Genomic DNA, 23,305 nt, shown 5'->3' with positions numbered 1-23,305 from the left:
GAGATGAAGCAAAGGTGGATGGAGTTAAGTTAAATGGTGCAACAGGCTCGAGGGGCTGAATGGCCACCTCCTGTTCTTATATCTCACTGACAAAATGAGTTGTGCAATAAGTGGACGGGTTTCCTCTACACTGTCTGCCCTCTGACTTGTCTTCCTGCCTGAATCTGTAGTACCTGTACCACCATCAAGCAAGATGAAAATAAAAAGAGGGGCTGAATGGCAAGAATTGCATTTACATAGCACCTTTCATGAGCTCAGGAGGTCCCAAGACGCTTTACAGCCAATGAAGTGTAATCATTGCTGTAATGTAGGAAACGCCCACAAGCAGCAATGTGATAATGACCAGATAATTTGTTTTCGTGATGTAGATTAATATTGGCCAGCACACCAAGAGAACTCCCCTGCACTTCTTTGAAAGAGTGCCATGGGATCTTTTACATCCACCTGAAAGAGCAGACGTCTTATCCGCAAGATAGCACCTCCGACAGTGCAGCACTCCCTCAGCACTGCACTGGAGTGTCAGCATAGATTTGGTGCTCAAGTCTCTCGAGTGGAACTTGAACCCACATCCTTCTGACTCAGAGGCGAGAGTGCTGCCCACTGAGCCACGACTGGCACATCCATCTTGGCCTGGTTCAGGCTGGCTAATCCCTGAAGCCTGGCAACCACCCAGCTGGGGCAAGTCTCTGAACTGCAACCCCAAGTCGATGGCCAGAAGGGGGCGACACTCCCTCTGCTCCTGAAGGTAACCACTCTCGCTGGGCCACTGTCCCAGGGAAGAATAGGAAATCTGGGGGAGGTATCAGTGGGGGTCGTCTGCGCTACTCCTGTGGAACTATACCCAGCTTGAGTCAATGTATTCTGGAGACATAAAAAATGAGTCAGCATAGGAAATTAGTGACAGAAAATAAATAAAAGCCCTGCGCTGTAGGACATGGTTTCTCAAACAATTTCTCACTGCATGCAGCCATTTATAAAACCAATGAACAATGAGACAGAAAATCCACACTAAATTTGTAGAAATTTCTTACATTAATTACAGTTTACAGAAGAATATTTTATTTTGACGTCTTGCTAATGGTTTACAATTAATTTTCTGCTATTCTCATGTGCACATGCTGCCTCTGGCAGGTTTTACTGTTGGTGAACTCGTTTTTCTTTTGTCGGAGATTATTCGATGATGTTTTATTGGAGTTAACAATCTAATCATTTTCGACTTGTAATTTCTGCAAACCCCGCCCTCCTTATTAGCACAAACACTCCCAGGGCAGGTACAGCACAGGTTAGATACAGAGTAAAGCTCCCTCTACACTGTCCCAAACACTCCCAGGGTAGGTACAGCACAGGTTAGATACAGATTAAAGCTCCCTCTACACTGTCCCATCAAACACTCCCATGGTAGGTGCAGCATGGGTTAGATTCAGAGTAAAGTTCCCTCTACACTGTCCGATCAAACACCCCCAGGGTATAAGAATCATAAGAAATAGGAGCAGGAGTAGGCCACCTGGCGTCTCGAGCTTGCTCCGCCATTTAATAAGATCATGGCTGATCTGATCATGGACTCAGCTCCACTTCCCTGCCCACTCCCCATAACCCTTTATTCCCTTATCGCTCAAAAATTTGTTTATCTCCGCCTTAAATATATTCATGACCCAGCCTCCACAGCTCTCTGGGGCATAGAATTCCATAGATTTACAACCCACTGAGAGAAGAAATTCCTCCTCATCTCAGATTGAAATGGGCGGCCCCTTATTCTGAGACTATGTCCCCTACTTTTAGTTTCCCCTTTGGGAGTACAGCACGGGTTAGATACAGAGTAAAGCTCCCTCTACACTGTCCCCGTCAAACACTCCCAGGGCAGGTACAGCACACGGGTTGGATATTGAGTAAAGCTCCCTCTACACTGTCCCCATCAAACACTCCCAGGGCAGATACAGCATGGGTTAGGTACAGAGTAAAGCTCTTTCTGCACTGTCCCATCAAACACTCCCAGGGCAGATACAGCATGGGTTAGGTACAGAGTAATGCTCCCTCTGCTCTTCCACAATAAAATGGCACATTTCCAAGCCCAGGAGAACACCCGGTCTGCACCAGTGTGATATATTTTAATTTCCCACACCAGCTGTCCTGTCAGGTTGCCAAACTTGTGCTAAATTAGAACCATTTGTTGTTCAGGGTGATAATTACGGGCAGCAAATAGAGGGGACCTTCCATCCAGTCAATCTTTGCTGGATTCGAAACAGCTCCCTGTTCCACCCTCTGACCTCATGACTGCACTTTGACAAAGACCGCCTGCTTCATTCTCCGTAACCTCTCCCTGTTCTGCTATTGCCTCAGCCCATCTTCCTCTGAAAGCTTTGCGCCTCCAGTCTCATTTATTCCAATGAACTCCTAGCCGGCTTCCCATCCTCCACCCTCTATAAGCTTCAGCTCATACAGAACTGTGCTGCCCCTATCCCATTCGCCCATCAACCCTGTGCTCCCGGTCCCCCAACATCTCAATTTCAAATTCTCATCCTTGTGTTCAAATCCCTGCATGGCCTCACTCCTCTGTTTTCTCTGAAAACTCCTCAGCCCTACAACCACCCCCCCACAAACTCACTGTCCCTCTGCCTCTGCCCTCTATTGCATCCCCCCCTCCCCACTCCCTCCCCGCTCGTAGAGTTGCCCACTCTGGGTGGACGTATTCCTTGAGCTTTCATCATATGACCTCTCACCTCCAACCGCCCCACCCAGTCAAACAGCCTTATTTCCGCATCTCCAATATTTTATCGTTAACAAGGTGTTAAAAAAGCAAACCGGACACTAGGGTTTATTTCTAGAGGGATAAAATTAAAAAGTTCTAAAATTATGCTAAACCTGTGTCGAACCTTGGTTAGACCACACTTAAGAGTACTGCGTACAGTTCTGGTCGCCATATTATAAAAAGGATATACAGGCACACAACATGCTTCCACAAACAGTAATGTGATAATGACCAGATAATCTGTTTTTGTTATATTGATTGAGCAATAAATATTGGCGAAGAAACAGGTGAGAACTCCCCTGCTCTTCTTCAAAATTGTGCCATGGGATCTTTTCCATCCACCTGAGAGAGCAGACAGGACCTCAATTTAAATTCTCATCTGAAAGATGGCACCTTTGACAGTACAGCGCTCCCTCAGTACTGCACTGGAGGGTCAGCATAGATTTTTGTGCTCAGATCTCTGGAGTGGGACTTGAACCCACAACTTTCTGACTCAGGCAAGAGTGCTGTCCACTGAGCCACGGCTGACACTCGTAGACATGGAGAAGATGTTTCCACTTGTGGGGGAGATCAAAACTAGGGAACCATAAATACAAGATAGTGACTAATAAATCCAACAGGAAATTCAGGAGAAACTTCTTTACCCAGAGAGTGGTGAGAGTGTGGAACTCACTACAACACTGAGTAGTTGAGGTGAATAACATCGATGCATTTAAGGGGAAGATAGATAAATACATGAAGGAGCAAGGAATAGAAGGATAGGGTGAGTTGAAATAGGGCAGGAGGTGGCTCGTGTGGAGCATAAACACCGGCATGGACCTGTTGGGCCAAATGGCCTGTTTCTGCACTGTAAAACTCAATGTACATAGGATTACATAGAATATATGGCACAGAAACAGGTCATTTGGCCCAACCAGTCCATGCCGACGTTTATGATCCACTCGAGCCTCTTCCTGTTTTTCCTCATCTAAATCTATCCACATAACCCTCTATTGCCTTCTCCCCCATATGCTTGTCCAGCCTCCCCTTAAATGCATCGATACTATTCACTTTAACCGTTCCCTGTGGTAGCGAGTTCCACATTTACTCTCTGGGTAAAGAAGTTTCTTCTGAATTCCCTATTGGATTTCTTGGTGACTATATTATATTGATGGCCTCTAGTTGAGCTCTGCCCCACAAGTGGAAACATTCTCTCTGCATCCACTCTATCAAAAGCTTTCATAATTTTAAAGACCTCTATTAGGTCACCACTCAGCCTTCTTTTTTCAAGAGAGAAGAGACCCAGCCTGTTCATCCTTTCCTGATATGAATACCCTCTGGTATAATCCTTGAAATCTTCTCTGTAATTCTGTGTAAAGTCGAACTCATTGCCCCGGCCGTTTCCTGACTGAAATGCTGGTTCTGAGAAATAACCGCTTGTTGAGGGACCGAGAGGAGGCAGACGCCTGTGAAACTGCACCCCGCCGCGAGTCAGGGGAAGGCCCAGGGATTAAGGAGAGTGAAAGAACAGCATATTAGGGAGCGGGGGGTGGGATTGAAAAAACAAGCAGGCAAAATAAAACCCAATTGCGCTGTGACAGTGAGAGAAGCAGGAGTAAGGAGAAAGTGCCCCACGAGATAGCACATTGTTTGTCATCCACTAATCTAATTTATTCTGGCTGTTATGCAATCTCCAACCCGCTCTGGGCTGGGAGGCGGGTAGGGCAGGTAATTCATGGAGATGTATTGCCAGTGATACAGCTTTCAAATTCAAATAATGTGCTTAAAATGCGTGACTTTCTCTGAGGTTAGTCCCCGCTGGCTAATCTATCCAATCAGAGCATATAAAATGCATATCCTGCTCACTGATGAAAAATAGCTGTTGAAACAGAGCAAGTATAAATCTTAAACCCTTTACACAAGAGCAGGGAGCTGGGGGCAGCCAATTTAAAGGCGGTGCCATCTTTTGGATGAGATATTAAACCGAGGCCCCGTCTGTTCTTTCAGATGGATGTAAAAGATCCCATGGCACTATTTTGAAGATTAGCAGGGGAGTTATCCCTGGTGTCCTGGCCAATATTCATGCCTCACTCAATGTAACAGAAACAGATTATCTGGTCTTTATCACATCGCTGTTTGTGGGAGCTTGCTGAGTGCAAATTGGCTGACGCGTTTCCTACATTACAACAGTGACTACACTTCAAAAGTACTTCATTAACTGTAAAGCACTTTGAGACTTCTTGTGGTCGTGAAAGGGGCTGTATAAATGCAAATCTTTCTTTTAGTAAAACTTCCCAACATGCTTCACAGAAGGGTTATCAAACAAAATTTGATACTGAGCCACTTAAGGAGATATTAGGACAGGTCAAAGAGGTTGGTTTTATGGAGTGTCTTATGGAGAGAGAGTGAGAGGTTTAGGGAGGGAATTCCAGATCTGAGGGCCTGGGCAGCAAAAGGCATGCTGCCAATAGCGGGGCAAGGAAATTCAGGAATGCACCAGCCTTGTGTACCAGCGTCTGAGTGCCAGTAACAAGAGCCAGGCACAGCTCACTCCATGCCCCAAACTGGCAGTGCGTGGCACAAGGGCACACACCAAGAGAAGGAGCAGATAGGAGGTGGTTCACCTTCATAAAGATATACAGGTGTTGGAGTGGATAAATATATGTGGTGTGAGCCTGAGCTATACAGACTAACAAGCTCCCAAAACTAATTCCCTGGTCTGTGCTGGTAGCTGCGATAGGATGGTGTGATAATTGCTCTTGTAGGTTCTGTTGCTTGCACTCTGACCTCTGAAACACAAGGTCATCGGTTCAAGCCCTCTCTCCAAATAGCATCATAATCCAGGCTGACACTCCAGGGCAGTACTGAGGGAGTGCTGCACTGTCGGAGCTGCCATCTTTCGGATGAGATGTTAAACCGAGGCCCTGTCTACCCTGTCAGGTGGACATAATAGATCCCACGGCACTATTTCAAAGAAGAGCAGGGGAGTTATCCCCAGTGTGCTGGCCCAATATTTATCCCTCTAAACACCTCACTAAAACCGATTATCTGGTCATTTATCACACTGCAGTTTGTGGGAGCTTGCTGTGCGCAAATTGGCTGCCGCATTACAACAGTGACCACACTTCAAAAAGTTCTTTATTGGCTGTAAAGTGCTTTGGGACATCCTGAGGTCGTGAAAGGTGCTATATAAATGCAAGGCTTTCTTTCTTATGACGTAAAAGAAAGGTGGGCCAATGACTGTACTGCCACACACATGGAGAGGGGATCGGGAGAGAGACTGGATCTTATTTTTTTCTCTTATCTGAAATTTAAAAAAATCAATTCTATTTGCCATTAAATTGCACGTTTGTGAAGCTGGTTGAGTTGAATGAAGGTTATGCAGATGCCCTCTGTGCAGACAGAACTGATTGCAATACATTGGTAGCAACTGTCTGGCTTCTGAGGTTATAGAATTAAACTCAGTGAAGGGTGACAGATTGCAAGCACAGGCCTCTAAATGCTGCATGCAAATTTATTTGAGTTCCTTGGCATATACAATATGCAAATTGTCTCATATAAAAAAAAAAATATATATATATATTAAAAAAAACCTACATGATGAGCCTGTAAGCTGCTTTCACTGAATCGCAAACACTGTGGAGCCACAGCCTGGGTATTGATTGGTAATGGACCTGCCACGCTCCAATAACCCAATGGGAGGAGACATTTCGGGGAATCTTCCCGCATCATGTTCCATTTACCCTTCGCACTAAATTTAGCTGCTCGGGTCAGAGGAGCTGCATCGCCAAGGGACACCCGTGGTGAAATTGCCCCCGTTTTCCTTGTGTCCAGATTGTACTGCAAGAACTTATTTATTATTGGACTCTCTCCCCCTGCTCTCCCGAAGGTGCTGGGTGGACACTTTTTCTTCGGAATGACGACTGGTTCTGGAACCACCGCCAAGTGATGAGATTCCCACTCTTTCTCCACCACCCCACACTCCCTCTCGCCCCCGAAAGTTTAAAAGAAAAGTCTCCTTCCTGTGACATTTGCCCCACTCCCTTCCTGGTGACTTGGGCCGAGGTAGTTGCTCTCCGCTACCTCACTCTGGCGCCTGTTCTTCATCCGTGAGCCCAGACAGTGTGGGGTGGGGCTCGAGGCCTCTCTGGCCATGGTGTCAGCCCTTCAGCCCTGCTTCCGTGGCTGTCACTCTCAACCCTGAGTCACAAGGTCGTGGGTCCAAGTCCCGCTCCACAGACTTGAGCACAAAAATCCAGGCTGACAGTCCCATTGCAGTGCTGAGGGAGTGCTGCAGTGTCAGAGGTGCCGTCTTTCGGATGAGACATTAACCCAAGTCTGGCCTCTCAGGTGGATCCCACAGCACTATTTCAAAGAAGAGGAGGGGGGTTATCCCCAGTGTCCTGGGCCAATATTTATCCCTCAATCAACATAACAAAAACAGATTATCAAGTCATTATCACATTGTTGTTTGTGGGAGCTTGCTGTGCACAAATTGGCTGCCGCGTTTCCCACATTACAATAGTGACTACACTTTAAAAAACTTCATTGGCTGTAAAGTGCTTTGGGATGTCCTATCGTCATGAAAGGAGCTATATAAATGGGAGTCTTTCTTTTTTGAGGCCTATCTGACAGGGAGTGGGGGGGTTATTTGACAGTGGGACGGAGCTATCTGTTGGTGGGGGGCGCTATCTGCCAGTGGGGGAGGATCTACCTGACAGTGGGGGAGAGGGCCTGAGGCCTATCTGTCAGTGGGGGAGGGGGCTTAAGGCCTATCTGACAGCGGGGGCTGGAGGTCTATCTAACAGTGGGGGAGGGGGCTGCAGGCCTATCTGACAGTGGGGGCTGGAGGTCTATCTGACAGTGGGGGCTTGAGGCCTATCTGACAGTGGGGGAGGGGGCTTGAAGCATATGTGACAGTGGGGGCTGGAGGCCTATCTGACAGTGGGGGAGGGGGCTGGAGGTCTATCTGACAGTGGGGGCTGGAGGCCTATCTGACAGTGGGGGAGGGGGCTTGAAGCATATGTGACAGTGGGGGCTGGAGGCCTATCTGACAGTCTGGAGGCCTATCTGACAGTGGGGGAATCACAGCCATGCCTTAGTGGGTAAAGCACTGCCTCATGTAGGTCCAGGTCAGGTGGATCTGTGCTGAGCTAGCAGAGGCCAGCTGGGGTGCGACCATTAGTCTCGGAGCCCCTGGGGTATGGGGGGGGGAGGTAATTCACAAGCCTGGGTTCCTGCTCAAAGGTTTGCGTGCACGGATATCGCAGGCGGTCAGGATTGAGCTTAGTTGTGATGCCTTCCACAGTCAAACAACCTGGCCACCCTCACTTGGCTGCCACTTGGGTGAGGAACTGGGGCTGAGCAACCGGTCAGTGCCTTCTGGAGAGGTGAGGGTGGGGGAAGGGGGGAGTGCTAAAGGGAGAATGAGACCCATCAAAAAAACACAAGAAAGAACGATAAAAAATAAATAAGGAGATGTAACGAGACATATGGAGAGATCAATGGAGAAAGAAAAATTCACACATTTTAGGTATTAATTTATGAATATAGAGACAGCCTGGGATTTTCGGCTCATTTTTTTCTATCAAATAAAGGAGCTATGAACTATAAATACGAGTGTTTATGAATAATAGATTCTCTGCGACTTGTTCTGACCCCGCAGAGAATGGCGTGTGTAGTCATGTTTGGAGTCCTGGATTGGATTGCTGTACAGCGCGTCTGTTGAGATTGATTAAATGCTGTTGGTACAACTCAGGGTTCCTTCAGGATGTCAGTCGTGGCCAAGTGTAAACTGTGCCCCCCCCCCCAAAGTCTATCAGCCCAGCAAGCTGGCTACAAAACGGAAAGCAGACAGTCGGGGTTAAGGGTGGGTACTGTGGCGGAAGGTGGGAAGAGCTATTTCACACGGAGCGGTGTGGGGACCACTGCCATTTACCATTTACATAAAGCAGTTGGACTCTGGAATCGGAAGTACAATTTCAAAATTTGCAGCGGACACCAATTTGAGGGGGGCAGTTAATACAGAAGCGGATTGCAACATAATACAAGAGGACATTCATAAATTTGCAATAATTAGATACTGAATTTTAATATGGGTAAGTGCGAGGTGGTGCATTTTGGTAGCAAGAATAAGGAGACCACATACTCCTTGGAAAATAAGTGTCTAAATCAGTTGAGGAGCAGAGGGGTCTGGGATACTGATCCGGGATGGACACCAAATGCTCAGTAGTGTGCAGTAGTGGTTAGGTTTCCAAAGATGTTCCCAAAACAGCCACCCAACTCGAAGGGTTTAAAAGCCTGTGGGTTGTGGGAGATAGGGAAAACCGGGGGAGATGGGGAAGAACGGATTAGAGTCAGAAAATCCACACTTCTCGGGGAACTTAGTGGAAAATACTGGTATTTCTTTCCCGCCCATTCCTTAACGCTCAACTGTGCTGAAACACAAACCCTCGAGAGCTGTAAGCGAAGCTTCCTTGTGCCTGGGTGTGGAGAGAATTCACATCCAGGGGTGCAGTTTACTTAGATTCTCCCCGCCTGAGATTTGTGGCTGCCCTGAGTCACGAATATGTTGATGTTAAAGCAATGCCTGGGTTGCCAGAGTTGGGTAAGATTGGCCCGCATTGCCTGGCACCTGAACGGCACACGCCAGGTCCAGAATGTGCCACATACCGACACTAAAGGCCATTCAGCGCAATGCTCCCTCCTCCGTTCCTCAAGGCGCTGACCCATCCAGGGACACCAGCAGCCCTTCCAGTGTCTCGCCCAAGCGATCAATCTTTCAGCTCTGAGCTGAGACAATGGCAACATAGGAACGAACAGGCCATTCAGTCCCTCACGCCAGTTCCCGCAGTTCGTTAGATATATTCAAAAGGGAGTTAGATATGGCCTTTACGGCTAAAGGGATCGAGGGGTATGGAGAGAAAGCAGGAATGGGGTACTGAAGTTGCATGATCAGCCATGATCATACTGAATGGTGGTGCAGGCTCGAAGGGCCGAATGGCCTACTCCTGCACCTATTTTCTATGTTTCAATTAAATCATGGGCCGAGCTGTGACTGAACTCCATCTACCCGCTTTGGTACCGCAACCCTTAATACTCTTAGCCTAACAAATACCTAGCAATCTCAGTTGCGGGCCTGACTATTCCACCGTGAAAGGCATCGCTACCCAAGCCCGGGTCCTGTCCTGAAATGGCTTCCGCCCGCTTGCGCATTCTAGCGGGAGCCACGGGAGCAGAGAGCTCTGCACCCCTTCCCAGCCGGGACCTTGAAGAGATCCACGCTGTTTGGCGAAGACGGGATCCCTTTAACCAGCGCGCGGTGAAGGAGCTGCGAAGAATCTCAGTCCCTTGACACCGAGACACCAATTGAAATCCCTCTCTCGCACCCTCTCTACTTTCTCTCACCAGGAACGGGCTGCTCTACCTGAACTCCAATCACTGTGAAAGAGAAATAGAAAACATTTATAGTCCGGGCAATGATGGATGTGCCAGCAAAATCTGTATCAGCTGAGGCTGAAATCCCTGGTTGGCTGATTCGTCAGTTACGAAATTAACCTTAAAAAAAACCTCTCGTCAAATGGGTTTCAGCGAATAATGCCTCTGCTATCCCTTTCTGCGGGCTGACTCTGGGCAGATAACAGCTTTAAGTGAGGTACATGAGAGAGTAGAGCAAGCATATATTGCACTTGACATCAGTGAGGGAAGGCAATTATTGGGCTGACAGTGGCCCTGGTTACTGTGTGGCTCAGTGACTGCGGCCCTGGTGCATAATAAAGCATTATCCGACTGACTGGCTTTGACCCCGCACACTCAGTAAAAGCAACACGGGGTGATGGTGCGGGAGTCATTCAGTGAGTGTGTTAGTCAATGTTTCAATCGGCCTGGCTGCACACAGACTGCAGAATGGAAACTAACTGGGCCAGTCTGGACTCAAGCCTCTCTCTGTCGGCCCCAAGGACCCACTCCATCTCTCTGCAATAAAATGAAGCTTGCTTTCTCCGCTCTTGCCCCGAAGGCAGCTGACTGAGGCTGAGGTGAAGTTCTCCGGCCGCTGCGCCTCACCCAAATGACCACTCTTCCTGGTTCCGATTCTGGCCTCTTTTCCATCCCCCATTCCCCTCGCTCCGCCATCGGAGGCCGTGCCTTCAGCTGTCGAGGCCCCAAGCTCTGGAACTCCCTCCCTAAACCTCTCCGCCTCTCTCTCCTTCAAATCTACCGCTTTGACCAAGCGATTGGTCCCCTGTCCTAATGCCTCCTTTATGGCCTCAGTGTCAATTTCCCGTCTGATTACGCTGCTGTGTAGCGCCTTGGGAGGTTTTACTAAGTTAAAGGCGCTATATAAATGCAAGTTGTTGTTGGATAGTGAGCGGCGGTCGGGGGCTATTCCACTGTGGGGGGCATCACATCCGAGCTCGACCACGCCCACATTTTAGCAGGGATCACTTGGATAAACAGGAAGCAGGATTTTGATGCGTCTAATGAAAGGCCTTTCTTGTCATCAAACTGACTGGGCGTTCAGCACCTTCCCCACACCACGGTCAACTAGCTCCCAGAAGCATACAAGTAGCCACAGTGTCTGCTTGACCGCCCCAGTGAGAGAATGCCTGAACGTCACTCAGCACCTCCTGAGAGGGGCATGCCCAAGACAGGCAATGTGGCGGAGCAGGTGCGCTCGCACCTCTTGATTTATCTTTGATCTCCCCTTCCCCCCCTCATCCTGTCATCCCTTCTAATTTGATCCAAATAGTCGATCAAATTTAATCCAAATAATCCAGCCCTTGTGCCAGAGTTAGACGCCCGGAAGTTGTCGACAGCACCTCCTAAACCCCGCGACCTCCCCCACCTATGGGACAGGGGCAGCAAGCGAGTGGGAACACCATCTCCAAGTTCCCATCACAGTCACACACACCATCCTGATTTGGATATATCTTGGCCCTTCTTTTATTGTCACTGGGTCAATATCCTGGAACTCCCTCCCTAACAGCACTGTGGGAGTACCTTCATCAAACGGACTGCAGCGGTTCAAGAAGGCCCACCACCACCTTCTCAATGGCAACAAGAAAGACTTAGATTAATATAGCTCCTTTCACGACCACCGGACGTCTCAAAGTGCTTTACAGTCAATGAAGTACTTTTTGGAGTGTAGTCACTGTTGTAATGTAGGAAACGCAGCAGCCAATTTGCACACAGCAAGCTCCCACAAACAGCGCTGTGATAATGACTAGATAATCTGTTTTTGTTATGTTGATTGAGGGATAAATATTGGCCAGGACACCAGGGATAACTCCCCTGCTCTTCGAAATAGTGCCATGGGATCTTTTATATCTGCTTGAGAGAGCTGACGTCTCATCCGAAAGATGGCACCTCAGGCAGTACAGTGCTCCCTCAGGCAGTACAGTGCTCCCTCAGGACTGCACTGGAGTGTCAGCCTAGATTTTTGTGATCAAGTCCCTGGAGTGGGATTTGAACCCATAGCCTTCTGACCCACTGAGCCACGACTAACACACGGGATGGGATGGTCAATAAATTATTGCCCATTAGGGATGACCAACAAATGCCGGCCTTACCAGCGACACCCACAACCTGAGAATGAAGAATTTTTTTAATCATTTGTCTGCCAACACATGGTCCTAGACTACATACAATCCTGTACCGAAGAAAATCCCTCAAATCCCATAAAACTAAAATACGTGTCCTGCTGGAAAATCAATAGTAATGATCGATTATTTGGATCAAAGCGGAGGGGATCACCGGGGGTGGGGGTGGGAGGGACACGCGGGGAAGGTTGAGGATCAAAAGTAAATCAGGCTGCAGATTATTCACGAGCTTTACAAAATCCTGACACACTGACACACCGAGTAGTGCCAGTGTACAAGGAGCACAATCCTCACCAACACATAGTTCAAATCAAGGCCTCGTGTGATGAGATCGGTCATGTGACACTGCGACTGAGAGACATGGCAATATTATCCAGAGACCCTCACATATCCAGTATAAGTGCATTTATATATTTGTCCGATTGTTTTCATTCTATTACATTTCTGACAAGTTGTTGACATTCTCTGCCCATCTCCGTGGAGACAGGGTCGATTGTAAATGTCAGGTCCATTTTCTTTTGCTGCTGCTGCTGTTTAAAGGGGCAGTGTTAGCATGAGGAAGCTGTCTGCCAAACTATTTGTTTTTTTTTGGCACTCTGCTCAGAGTGGGGGCCTTCCTGTTTATGGCGACCCCCTGCACCAGATCACCTGCTAGCTTGAGCTCTCTGTCACTACCCTCACCTCCCTGTGTCCCGGTCTGCCGGTCACACATCAAGCCCTGGCTCAGCCTCAGCACCAACTGCTCCTGCCCACTTTCGGGCGAGACGTTAAACCCAGTCTGTGGTCTGCCCTCTCGGGTGCACTTTAAACATCCCACGGCATTATCGAGAAGAAGAGCAAGGGAGTTCGCCCTGGTGTCCTGGGACAATATTTATTCCTCAACCAACATCACTAAAAAATAGACGACCTGGCCATTATCACATTGCTGTTTGCGATTGTGGAAGTGTGCTGCATTCAAATTAGCAGCCGCGTTGCCTCCATTACAACATGACTACACTTCCTCATTGGCTGTAGAGCGCTGTGCGGAGGGGAGCGGGCAGGTCTCAAGGCTTCCTCATGGGACTGCTCCTGGGCATGGCCAAGGTGGCCATCAACCGGTCCAGGCAGCGGGCGGTCGAGGGGTTTGTTCAGCCCGACTGCCTGCCTCTTTTCTGTGGTTACATCCGGGCCAGGGTGTCCCTGGAGATGGAGTACGCGGTGGCCACCGGTACGCTCGCGGCCATCTGCGAGAGGTGGGCGTCGGAGGGACTGGAGTGCATCATCACTCCCGGCAACCAAATTTTAATTTAATTTGGTAAAGTGCCTATGTTAAATTGGACATTTGTGGGTTCTAATGCCCTTACAAAAAGGAGGTACTTGATTTAAAGTTCTTACAAAAATAGTTGTAGAGCGCTTGGGGACGTCTTGAGGTCATGAATAGCGCTGTATAATAATTATTTCTTTATCATCATCATAGGCAGTCGCTCGAAATCGAGGAAGACTTGCTTCCTCGAAAGTGTGACTGTACAGTCCAATGCGGGAATTCCAGCCTCTGTCACAAAGAAATACTATTAGAGACTGTTCGTCTCTGAATCTTCCCGTCTTGTTCCTCCTAAACTCCAAAAAAAATCATCCTACACTCTCCTCTTCCTCGTGGTGTTGAAATGATTCATCTCCAACCCCATCTCATTCTTTCCCAGTGCTGCAACTCCTCAGTCTGCCCCGCATATTCACGCGATGCCGCTCAGCGGCCTCCAGCTACTGCCCTCTCGATGAGCCTTGCACTCTCTGCTCTTCTCTTTAACCTTTGTGGTGCAAGTGCACTGTGGCCATTCGCCCTTCACCCTGCTCTGTCAATGCCAAATGCTGCTCGTTTGGCTGCGAGTGTCTCCATTGACGCATGCCTCCCAGCTCTCCCGCTTTGGCGTGGTCCTTTACAACCCGGTACTCTCCTGACTGAGGCCCCCGCGAACTGTACATGTGTGGAGCTGGGCGAGCGTACCAGCAGACACTGTCCTTTATTAAAACTGTGCGGCTGACAGAAACAAAAACTCGCATTTATATAGTGCCTTTCACGACCTCAGGACGTCCCAAAGCGCTTTACAGCCAATGAAGTACTTTTGGAGTGTAGTCACTGCTGCAATGTAGGAAATTCGGCAGCCAATTTTCGCACAGCACGCTCCCATTATGTGGTAATGACCAGATCATCTGCTTTTAGTGATGCTGGTTGAGGGATAAATATTGGCCAGGACATCAGGGAGAACTCCCCGGCTCTTCTTCGAAATAGTGCCGTGGGATCCACCTGAGAGAGCAGAAGGGGACTAACATCTCACCTTGAAAGACGGCACCTTCGACAGTGCAGCACTATCTCCGTACGGGCACTGGAGTGCTACCCTGGAGTTTGTGTTGAAGTCTCTGGAATGGGACTTTAACTCACAACTTTCTGACTCAGAGGCACCAGATTTAGTAGAAGACTTTCACTACTGCTGTGTGGACTGGGATAGCCCTCGCTCTACTGATTATCCTCACACTCCAACTTGCAAATGCTGAAAATTTTTAAGGAAATGACAGAAACGACATGAAAAGGGAGCCGGAAACGATGGGGCGAAATGGCCTTCGTCCGTGCTGTAAATTTCTATGATTCTATAAAAAAGGGGGGGAGGGAAATAAAACAAAAATCATAGAAAAGTACTCAATAATGTCTCGGGTAACTAACTTGTAACTGAGAATCTCCCCCGATGGATCCGGCCAGCATTGACAGCTCTGTGTACGCACACGCGTGTCTGTGCTGCATACCTGAAGGTACTGTTGCACTGGTCTTTATTTCGCTCTGTAATAACACTGAAAATCCTGCAGGTGACAGACGTGCACCACTGTTTGCTCCAAGCAAAGGGGCCAGATGGAAAAAGGATGCACAATGCACTGGTGAATCAGCCCAGACCCATTCCGAATTACATTTTCTGTTACCTCCCTTGTTGCTTTTATAAATCGCCGGTGTTAAAAGCAGCGAGTGGCTGTCTCAGCTCCCGTGCTCCTGGTGCGCTCTTTCCGTTCTCCTCTGGAATCCGTGTATTTATTTCTCCACACACCCCCACCTCCCTCGTAATTTTCATCAAACCCGTTTCACAGAGGAGTACTTTCCATAGCAGTTCAGGGCAGTTGTGCGTTATTACAGGGCTGCAAATGGTCCGTGGCATCACAGAACATTAAGCTGCTTGCTGTTTTGCTGCATTTTCTGTTCTGGGCCTGTTCCTTCCCTCACAACATTTTCTCAAAGAGTCCCGCTAGGAAACTGAAGCACTCATTCGGTACGGCCCAATGTTTTTTTTAATTCAATTTTTCATTCCACCTTCCTCCATCAGTTTTCTTCCTTCCTGTTGCGATTCTCGCTGGAGTTCGATTCCATGGGCGCCAATTACCCTCCCGGTACACTGCCCTTTATTTTTATTTTATTCATTCTCAGGATGTGGCCATCGCTGTCAAGGCCGGCACAGCAAGGATCCCCACACAGCAAATGACCAGATAATCTGTTTGTTTTTTTATTAGTGGTGTTTGTTGAGGGAGGAATTTTGGGCCAGAAAACCAGAACATCTCTCTGCTCTCACCTTCAAAACAATGCTCCGGGCTTTCTAATCGACACCTCAACCACCAAACAGGCAGACGGGGCCTCGGTTTAACGTCTCATCCGAAGGACGGCACCTCCGACAGTGCAGCACTGCACTGGAGTGTCAGCCTGGATTTTGTGCTCAAGTCCCTGGTGTGGAGGCTTGAACCCACAACCCTCTGACTCAAGAAATGAGAGTGGCAGTGTTCTAAGTGTTACCCCTATCTCTCTCTCCCTCCCCAATTAGAGTTGCCAACTCTGGTTGGACATATTCCTGGAACTTTCATTACATGACCGCCTGCCTCCAATCACCCCCCTCCCCCGCCATTGGTCACCTGACATGTCCATCCTGAGGGGGCAGCACCTTCCCAGCCAATCGGAAATCCAACAGCCTCTTCATTACCCGATTGGATTTTTCTTGACTGTATTACAAACAGCATATTTTCCCAATATTTCCAATATTTTTACAGCTAGTAAACAAAAGTGTTCAAAGAAACTTTCTTAAAAAATACACTTTTTAAACACCCCTACGATATTTCTTCTGGGTTTTGCTGGCAGCAGTGCCCTGGAGATTAACCTTCAATTCCTGGAGACTCCAGGGCAATCCTGGAGGAGTTGGCAACCCTACTCCCCAATGTACAAAGCCCCAGAAAGGATTCGGGGAGGGGGGAAATTCGGGAGGGGGAGGGGGAGAGGGAGAGGAAATTCGAGAGGGAGGGGAAATTCGGGAGGGAGGAAATTCAGGGAGGGGGGAAAATTCTGGGATGGTAGCACTGAAGCGGACACTCACACATGGGTTTAAGCTGGCTGATCAGTTCCTCTTTCGACCATTTGGCCCACTCCTTTTTGTCGGTGTTGATGGAGCACAGTATCGGACCACATGGCTTCCCACAATCCTCTATGGCTGGCACATTCAGGTAATGGACCAATACGATGTCAGGATTCTGTGGGAGACAAAAAAAATGAAAAATTTAGGCTGTGCGGCCTAGTCAAGCAGACAGGAATTGGATTCAAGAGCGCATTAACCAAACAACAACAACAACTTGTATTTATATAGTGCCTTTAATGTAGTGAAACGCCCGAGGCGTTTCACAGGAGTATTATACAATAAAAATTTTGACACCAAGACGCATAAGTAGAAATTAGCGCAGGTGACCAAAAGCTTGGTCAAAGAGGTAGGCTTTAAGGAGCGTCTTGAAGGAGGAAAGAGAGGCAGAGAGGCGGAGAGGTTTAGGCAGGGAGTTCCAGAGCTTGGGGCCGAGGCAACAGAAGCCAGGCCACCAGTGGTTGAGTGATTATAATCAGGAATGCTCAAGAGGGCAGAATTAGAGGAGCGCAGTCATCACAGGGAGTTGTGGGGCTGTAGGAGATTGCAGAGATAGGGAGGGGCGAGGCCATGGAGGGATTTGAAAATAAGGATTTTTGAAACACACTAAAAATAACAACTTCAACATCAATCCCCCATAGACTGTATGTGAGACAGTTCCAGGAAGCTCGCGCTGGGCTCCTAGCCTCAACATTAATGGATTTGATCAAAAGTATCTGAGGGGAGAGATGAGGAGATTTTTTTTTAACGCAGCGAGTTGCTGTGATCTGAAACGCACTGCCTGAGCGGGAGGGGGCTGGTGGATTGGCGGGGGGAGGGGGGGGTGGAGCAGATTCAACAGTAACATTCAAAAAGAAAATTGGACAAATACATGAAAAGGAAAAATGTTGTAGGGCTAGGAGGAATGAGCAGGGGGGGTTGTGGTACTAATTGGATCACTCTTTCAAAGAGCCAACAGAGGCATGATGGGCCTAATGACCTCCTTCTGTGCTGTAAGATTCTATCCACCAAAATAAACCGCGAAAGTACTGGTGCGGTCATCGGCAATCCTCACTCCCCAGGGATCAGTTAGGGCCAATTTAAACATAAGAAATAGGAGCAGGAGTAGGCCATTTGGCCCCTCGAGCCTGCTCCACCATTCAATAAGATCATGGCTGATCTGATCATGGACTCAGCTCCACTTTCCTGCCCGCTCCCCATAACCCTTTATTCCCTTATCGCTCAAAAATCTGTCTATCTCAGCCTTAAATATATTCAATGACTCAGCCTCCACAGCTCTCTGGGGCAGAGAATTCCACAGATTTACAACCCTCTGAGAGAAGAAATTCCTCCTCATCTCATTTTTAAATGGGCGGCCCCTTATTCTGAGACTATGCCCCCTAGTTTTAGTTTCCCCTATGAGTGGAAATATCCTCTCTGCATCCACCTTGTCAAGCCCCCATCCTGATTTGCTCATCCCTGTGTTTCATGACAGGGAACATTTTGAACAGTGTTTTGTTCATTCCTTAAATATGCACGTTGATGGCAAAGCCAGCATTTATTGCCCATTGCCCCCTGAGAAGGTGGTGATGGGCTTACTGCTTGAACCGCTGCTATCCGTGTGGTGAAGGTGCTCCCACATCGTCGTTAGGTAGGAATGAATGGTAATATATGTCCAAGTCGAGAGGGTGCGTGACTTGAGAGGGGAACATGGAGGTGGGCGATGTTCCCATGCACCTGCTGCCCTGTCCTTCGAGATGGTGGAGGCCACAGGGTTTGGGAAGTGCTCTCATGGTGCTGATCTTATTTCCACCTGTAATTTCAGTTCTGAAGCTGTGTTTTTTCCCAGTGACCTTGAAGGACACAATGCTGCATGCTCGGCTAACAAGAGAGTGTGGCTGATTCACAGTGTGCTTCCCACCCTCTCCAACCAGCTGCCGAGGTGCTCAGTGCCTGGTGGTGGCAGCAACATAACACAATAGGCCGGGCTGCAACTCACAAGCACAGTGTCTGTGAGGCAGACCTTGGTTACACCACACGGAGCACTGCGCACAGTTCTGGTCTCCACATTATTAAAAAATATAGCGAAGCACTGGAGAAGGTGCAATAAAGATTGACAAGGATGATAGCGGAACTAAGAGGATGTACTTATCATGAAAGGCTGAACAGGCTGGGGCTCTTTTCTGTGAAAAGGAGAAGGCCGAGGGGCGACCTGATCAAGGTTGTTTAAATTATAAAAGAGTTCGATAGGTTAGACGTAGAGAAAACGTTTCCACTTGTGGGGGAAATCAAAAGTAGGGGCCATAAATATAAGATTATAAAATATAAAACTAATAAATCCAACAAGGAATTCAGGAGAAACTTCTTTACCCAGAGAGTGGTGAGAGTATGGAACTTGCTACTACAGGGTGGAGCAGGATTACATAGGATTACATTGGCTGTACGGCACAGAAACAGGCCATTCGGCCCAACCAGTCCATGCCGGCGTTTATGCTCCACTCGCGCCTCCTACTGTCTTTCCTCATCTATTCCCTTTCCCCTCATATGCTTGTCTAGCCTCCCCTTAAATGAATCTATACTATTCACTTCAACCACTCCCTGTGATAGAGAGTTCCACATTCTCACCACTCTTTGGGTAAAGGAGTTTCTTCTGAATTCCCTATTGGATTTCTTGGTGACAATCTTATATTGATGGCCTCTCGTTATGCTCTTCCCCACAAGTGGAAACATTCTCTGTATCCACTCTATCAAAACCTTTCATCATTTTAAAGACCTCTATTAGGTCACCGCTCAGCCTTCCTTTTTCAAGAGAAAAGAGGCCCAGCCTGTTCATCCTTTCCTGATATGTATACCCTTGCCTTTCTGGTATCAGCTGTTGAGGCAAATAGCATCGGCATTTATTTACATAGAATTACATAGAATATACAGCACAACCTAGTCTGTGCTGGTGTTTAGACTGCACATTAGTCTCCTCCCAATCCATCTGCCTCATCTTAGCCTTTCAGCAAATCTTTCTAACATGCATCGCTTGTGTGTGAGACTCCCTTCTTCAATGTTCTATTGAATATTTAACATCAGTGTGAGGTAAAAGTACTGCCCAATGCCCGACATATAGTATTTGTAATGTATACACCAGTGAGTATGCTCACAGGTTTGTAGCGCTGCTGCATTGTGAGTGGCTTAGCCAGTCACATGATGTTCACAAGACTCAATAAAACCCCAGTCAGTTGGGTCTAGGTCATCCACGATGAGGTATGCAATTGTCAGCCTAGTGAATGAATTGGTGATGTGTAGTGTGATTGTTAAATCTTTGTTAATAAACCAACTCGTTCTTAATAGCAATGTGTTGCTATGAATTTTTAAACAAAGAACCCATGAAGCAAATACATTACAGTATTGATCTCCTCTGGCTTAACGCACAGATAATCAAAGCCAAGGCCAGTCATCGGGCGGAGCAGGGTTATCGGGTGGGCAATAATTGGAGTTAAGGGGAAGCTAAATAAGTCTGTGAGGGAGAAAGTAATAGAAGGATATGCTGATCGGGCTAGATGAAGAGGGGTGGGAGGAGGCTTGTGTGGAGCATAAAACATGAACTAGTTAGGCCAAATGGTCTGATCTTGTGCAGTACATTCTATATAATTAACCCATCACAAACCCTTCATCCCACAACATAAGAACATAAGAAATAGGAGCAGGAGTAGGTCACCTGGCCCCTTGAGCCTGCTCCGCCATTTAATAAGACCATGGCTGATCTGATCATAGACTCAACTCCACTTCTCTGCCCGCTCCCCGTAACCCTTTATTCCCTTATCATTCAGAAATCTGTCTATCTCAGCCTTAAATATATTCAATGATCCAGCCTCCACAGCTCTCTGGGGCAGAGAATTCCACAGATTTACAACCCTCTGAGAGAAGAAGTTCCTCCTCATCTCAATTTTAAATGGGCGGCCTCTTATTCTAAGACTATGTCCCCTAGTTTTAGCTTCCCCTATGAGTGGAAATATCCTCTCTACATCCATCTTGTCGAGCCCCCTCATTATCTTATATGTTTCGATAAGATCACCTCTCATTCTTCTGAACTCCAAAGTGTATAGGCCCAACCTACTCAACCTATCTTCAAAAGTCAAACTCCTCATCTCCAGAATCAACCTTTTCTGAACAGCCTCCAATGCAAGTATATCCTTCCTTAAATATGGAGACCAAAACTGTACGCAGTACTCCAGGTCTGGCCTGACCAATACCCTGCAGAGTTGTAGCAGGACTTTGTTGAAACATTAGCTCCATGAGCAGCTCAGAAAGGTCTCATGTTTGATTCCTGGTCCCATTTCAGCTGGGCTGGCAACAGAGGAGCTATAACTTACCATGGTCCCTGAAAGTATGAAGGGGGGAACAACATCAGCCATGGGTTCCTGCTCCTGATCAATGGACTGAGATGCATTTTCTCATTCCTTTGTTCTTCCCAAAACTCTCCAGTGGCTCCGGATGGAAAGTGCCCGTGTAGACTGGCTTAGCTGCAGTGCCTCTCATCACTGAATATCCCACCAATGCTCATAGCCTGGCTCACCCATAATGAACGGTCAATTGAGGCGCGGTAACAGAGGCCAGTGGGACTGTAACCCAGCCAGAATCAGCAGCTTCATAAGTTTACAGGCTGATCTAATTGAGTTGTTTCAAGACGATTAAAGGAGTTGACAGGATGGATGGAGAGAAACTGTTTCTTCTGGGGGCATAACCTTAAAATAAGAGCTGGGCCATTCAGGGATGATGTCAGGAAGCACTTCTTCACACACAGGGTAGTGGAATTCTGAAACTCTCTCCCCCAAAAAGCTGTTGAGGCTGGGGGTCAACTGAAAATTTCAAAATTGAGATTGATAGATATTTGTTAGGCAGGAGTATTGAGGGTTATGGAGCCAAGGTGGGTAGATGGGAATAGTATGCCTCCACGCTACTCCAGGGAGCCACGCAAGCTGGTGCAGGAGGGCGACGGCAGCGAAGGGTGACGCCATCAAGGTCCAGGTTGGTGATTGGAGCATGGGCAGATACAGCAGGAGCGGCGAGATCGGGGTGAAGGAGCGGCGAGAGACTGTGGAGGGATGTGTATGGGGCCAGGGGGCGTGAGTTCGGGACCAGGGGCAGCACAGGCCAGCCCACACTGTGATACATGTGTGCACTAGGTCCCTGCAGCAGAGCTGGTCTCCAGTTATCTTGGGTAATCCTTGCCACTGGACCAAGACCTAGCTCTGTCAAACCCGTGTGGTGGCTGGTGTGCAACGGCCACCACACATTAAAAAAATCCACGCACAGGCATCTTCCACCCTTGAGGATGTAGTTCGGGTCTTTCACTGAAACACCTGTGAATTCATTCTTTTTTTGGCGTGGAAGCAAGTCATCATTTCTAGGGACTGCCTATAATGATGATGATGGGTAGATGGGATTAAGATACTGATCAGCTATGATCTAATTGAATGGCGGAGCAGATTTGAAGGAGCTGAATGGCCTCCTCCTGTTCCTAAGAATATTACATTAGGTGGGGATAAAATTAGCGTACATGGGCTCGTGGACACTATCACAGTGGATCTGATCCTATCCTCAACTGACAATCAAACACACAATCTTTCCAGTGGGATGCGACGTTACTGCAATAACAGTCAGGAGTGCAAATACCAGCTGATCGCCCCCCCCCCCCCACCCCTCCATATCCCACGGCCACTGAGGCCAATTCCAGTTAACCCAGCACAGAATGGGAATGATCCCGGCACTTCCTGGCTCAGGTTTTATTTTAATGCTTCTGTTAGAAAAGTGTTTGTTTCCATTTCTATCTTAAGAGAAACCTCCAAGCAGCAACCCCCCCCCCGCCCGCCCCCCCCCCCCCCCCAGGCAGTGCCAGGCAGTGCCTCACACATCGCTCTACCCACCAGCCCCAGCATGGAGAAAGTTTGACTCCGACAAGTTACACCAGAGGATGCTTTGCAGACAAATATTCTGGCCCTTCTCGTTCGCTTGCAATCAACATACAATCTGGTGGAAGCTGAGGTTGGGAGGAATGCAATTAACATCTCCCTCCAGCACATCAGAAAATTGAACAGCGTTATTTCAAAAACATAAAAGTCGCTTCTAATTGCAGGCATTTTCAGAGTCATCAAACCAATGCTCCCAAGAAGCGCTGTTTGCATCGTGGTACTCTCTGAAAAGCAGTTACCCGGAGACCAGCACTTTGCTGGTTTTCAGAAAGTACTTTGTCACTATAATGACAAGGCGATGAATTGTCTTTGTAACTTGCTGTTCCCTCTCTCTCTCATTTTTTCCCACTGTTGCTAGTTGCTGCGGAAACTGATTGCCCGGCTGGCAAGGGCATACTGCGCACGCAAGCAGGGCAGTGGAGGTTTGGTGGGCTATTTGGCCACGCAGGCATCACTGCCGAGCTCAATCCTGTCTTCGCCCCGGGTCCAGTGTGTGCAGCACCTGCCCCCCCCCCCCCCCCCCGTTGTGGCCAGACACCCATGCTGCTTTCCCCCCTTCCCGAGCCCAGGGGTGCTGAGGCCAAGGTGGGCCGCGCCTGACTATTGATGCCCTGGCTGACTCCAGCTCAGTCA

The 23,305-nt window shown here is 48.2% G+C and overlaps 1 protein-coding gene across 1 annotated transcript in view; it reads right to left on the bottom strand.

Annotated features, from left to right (window-relative positions):
* Positions 1–23,305, bottom strand: part of camta1a (calmodulin binding transcription activator 1a) — a 1,521,665-nt gene that overhangs the window by 112,241 nt on the left and 1,386,119 nt on the right. Inside the window, exon 6 of the mRNA XM_070860435.1 lies at positions 16,698–16,851. Coding sequence (XP_070716536.1) covers positions 16,698–16,851 — 154 coding nt within the window. The remainder of the gene's footprint in view (positions 1–16,697; positions 16,852–23,305) is intronic.

This window comes from Pristiophorus japonicus, chromosome 18 (genome assembly GCF_044704955.1).
Source record: "Pristiophorus japonicus isolate sPriJap1 chromosome 18, sPriJap1.hap1, whole genome shotgun sequence".
Lineage (NCBI taxonomy): Eukaryota > Metazoa > Chordata > Chondrichthyes > Pristiophoridae > Pristiophorus > Pristiophorus japonicus.
Note: the sequence above shows the minus strand (reverse complement) of the source record. Positions and strands in the feature narration are given on the sequence as shown.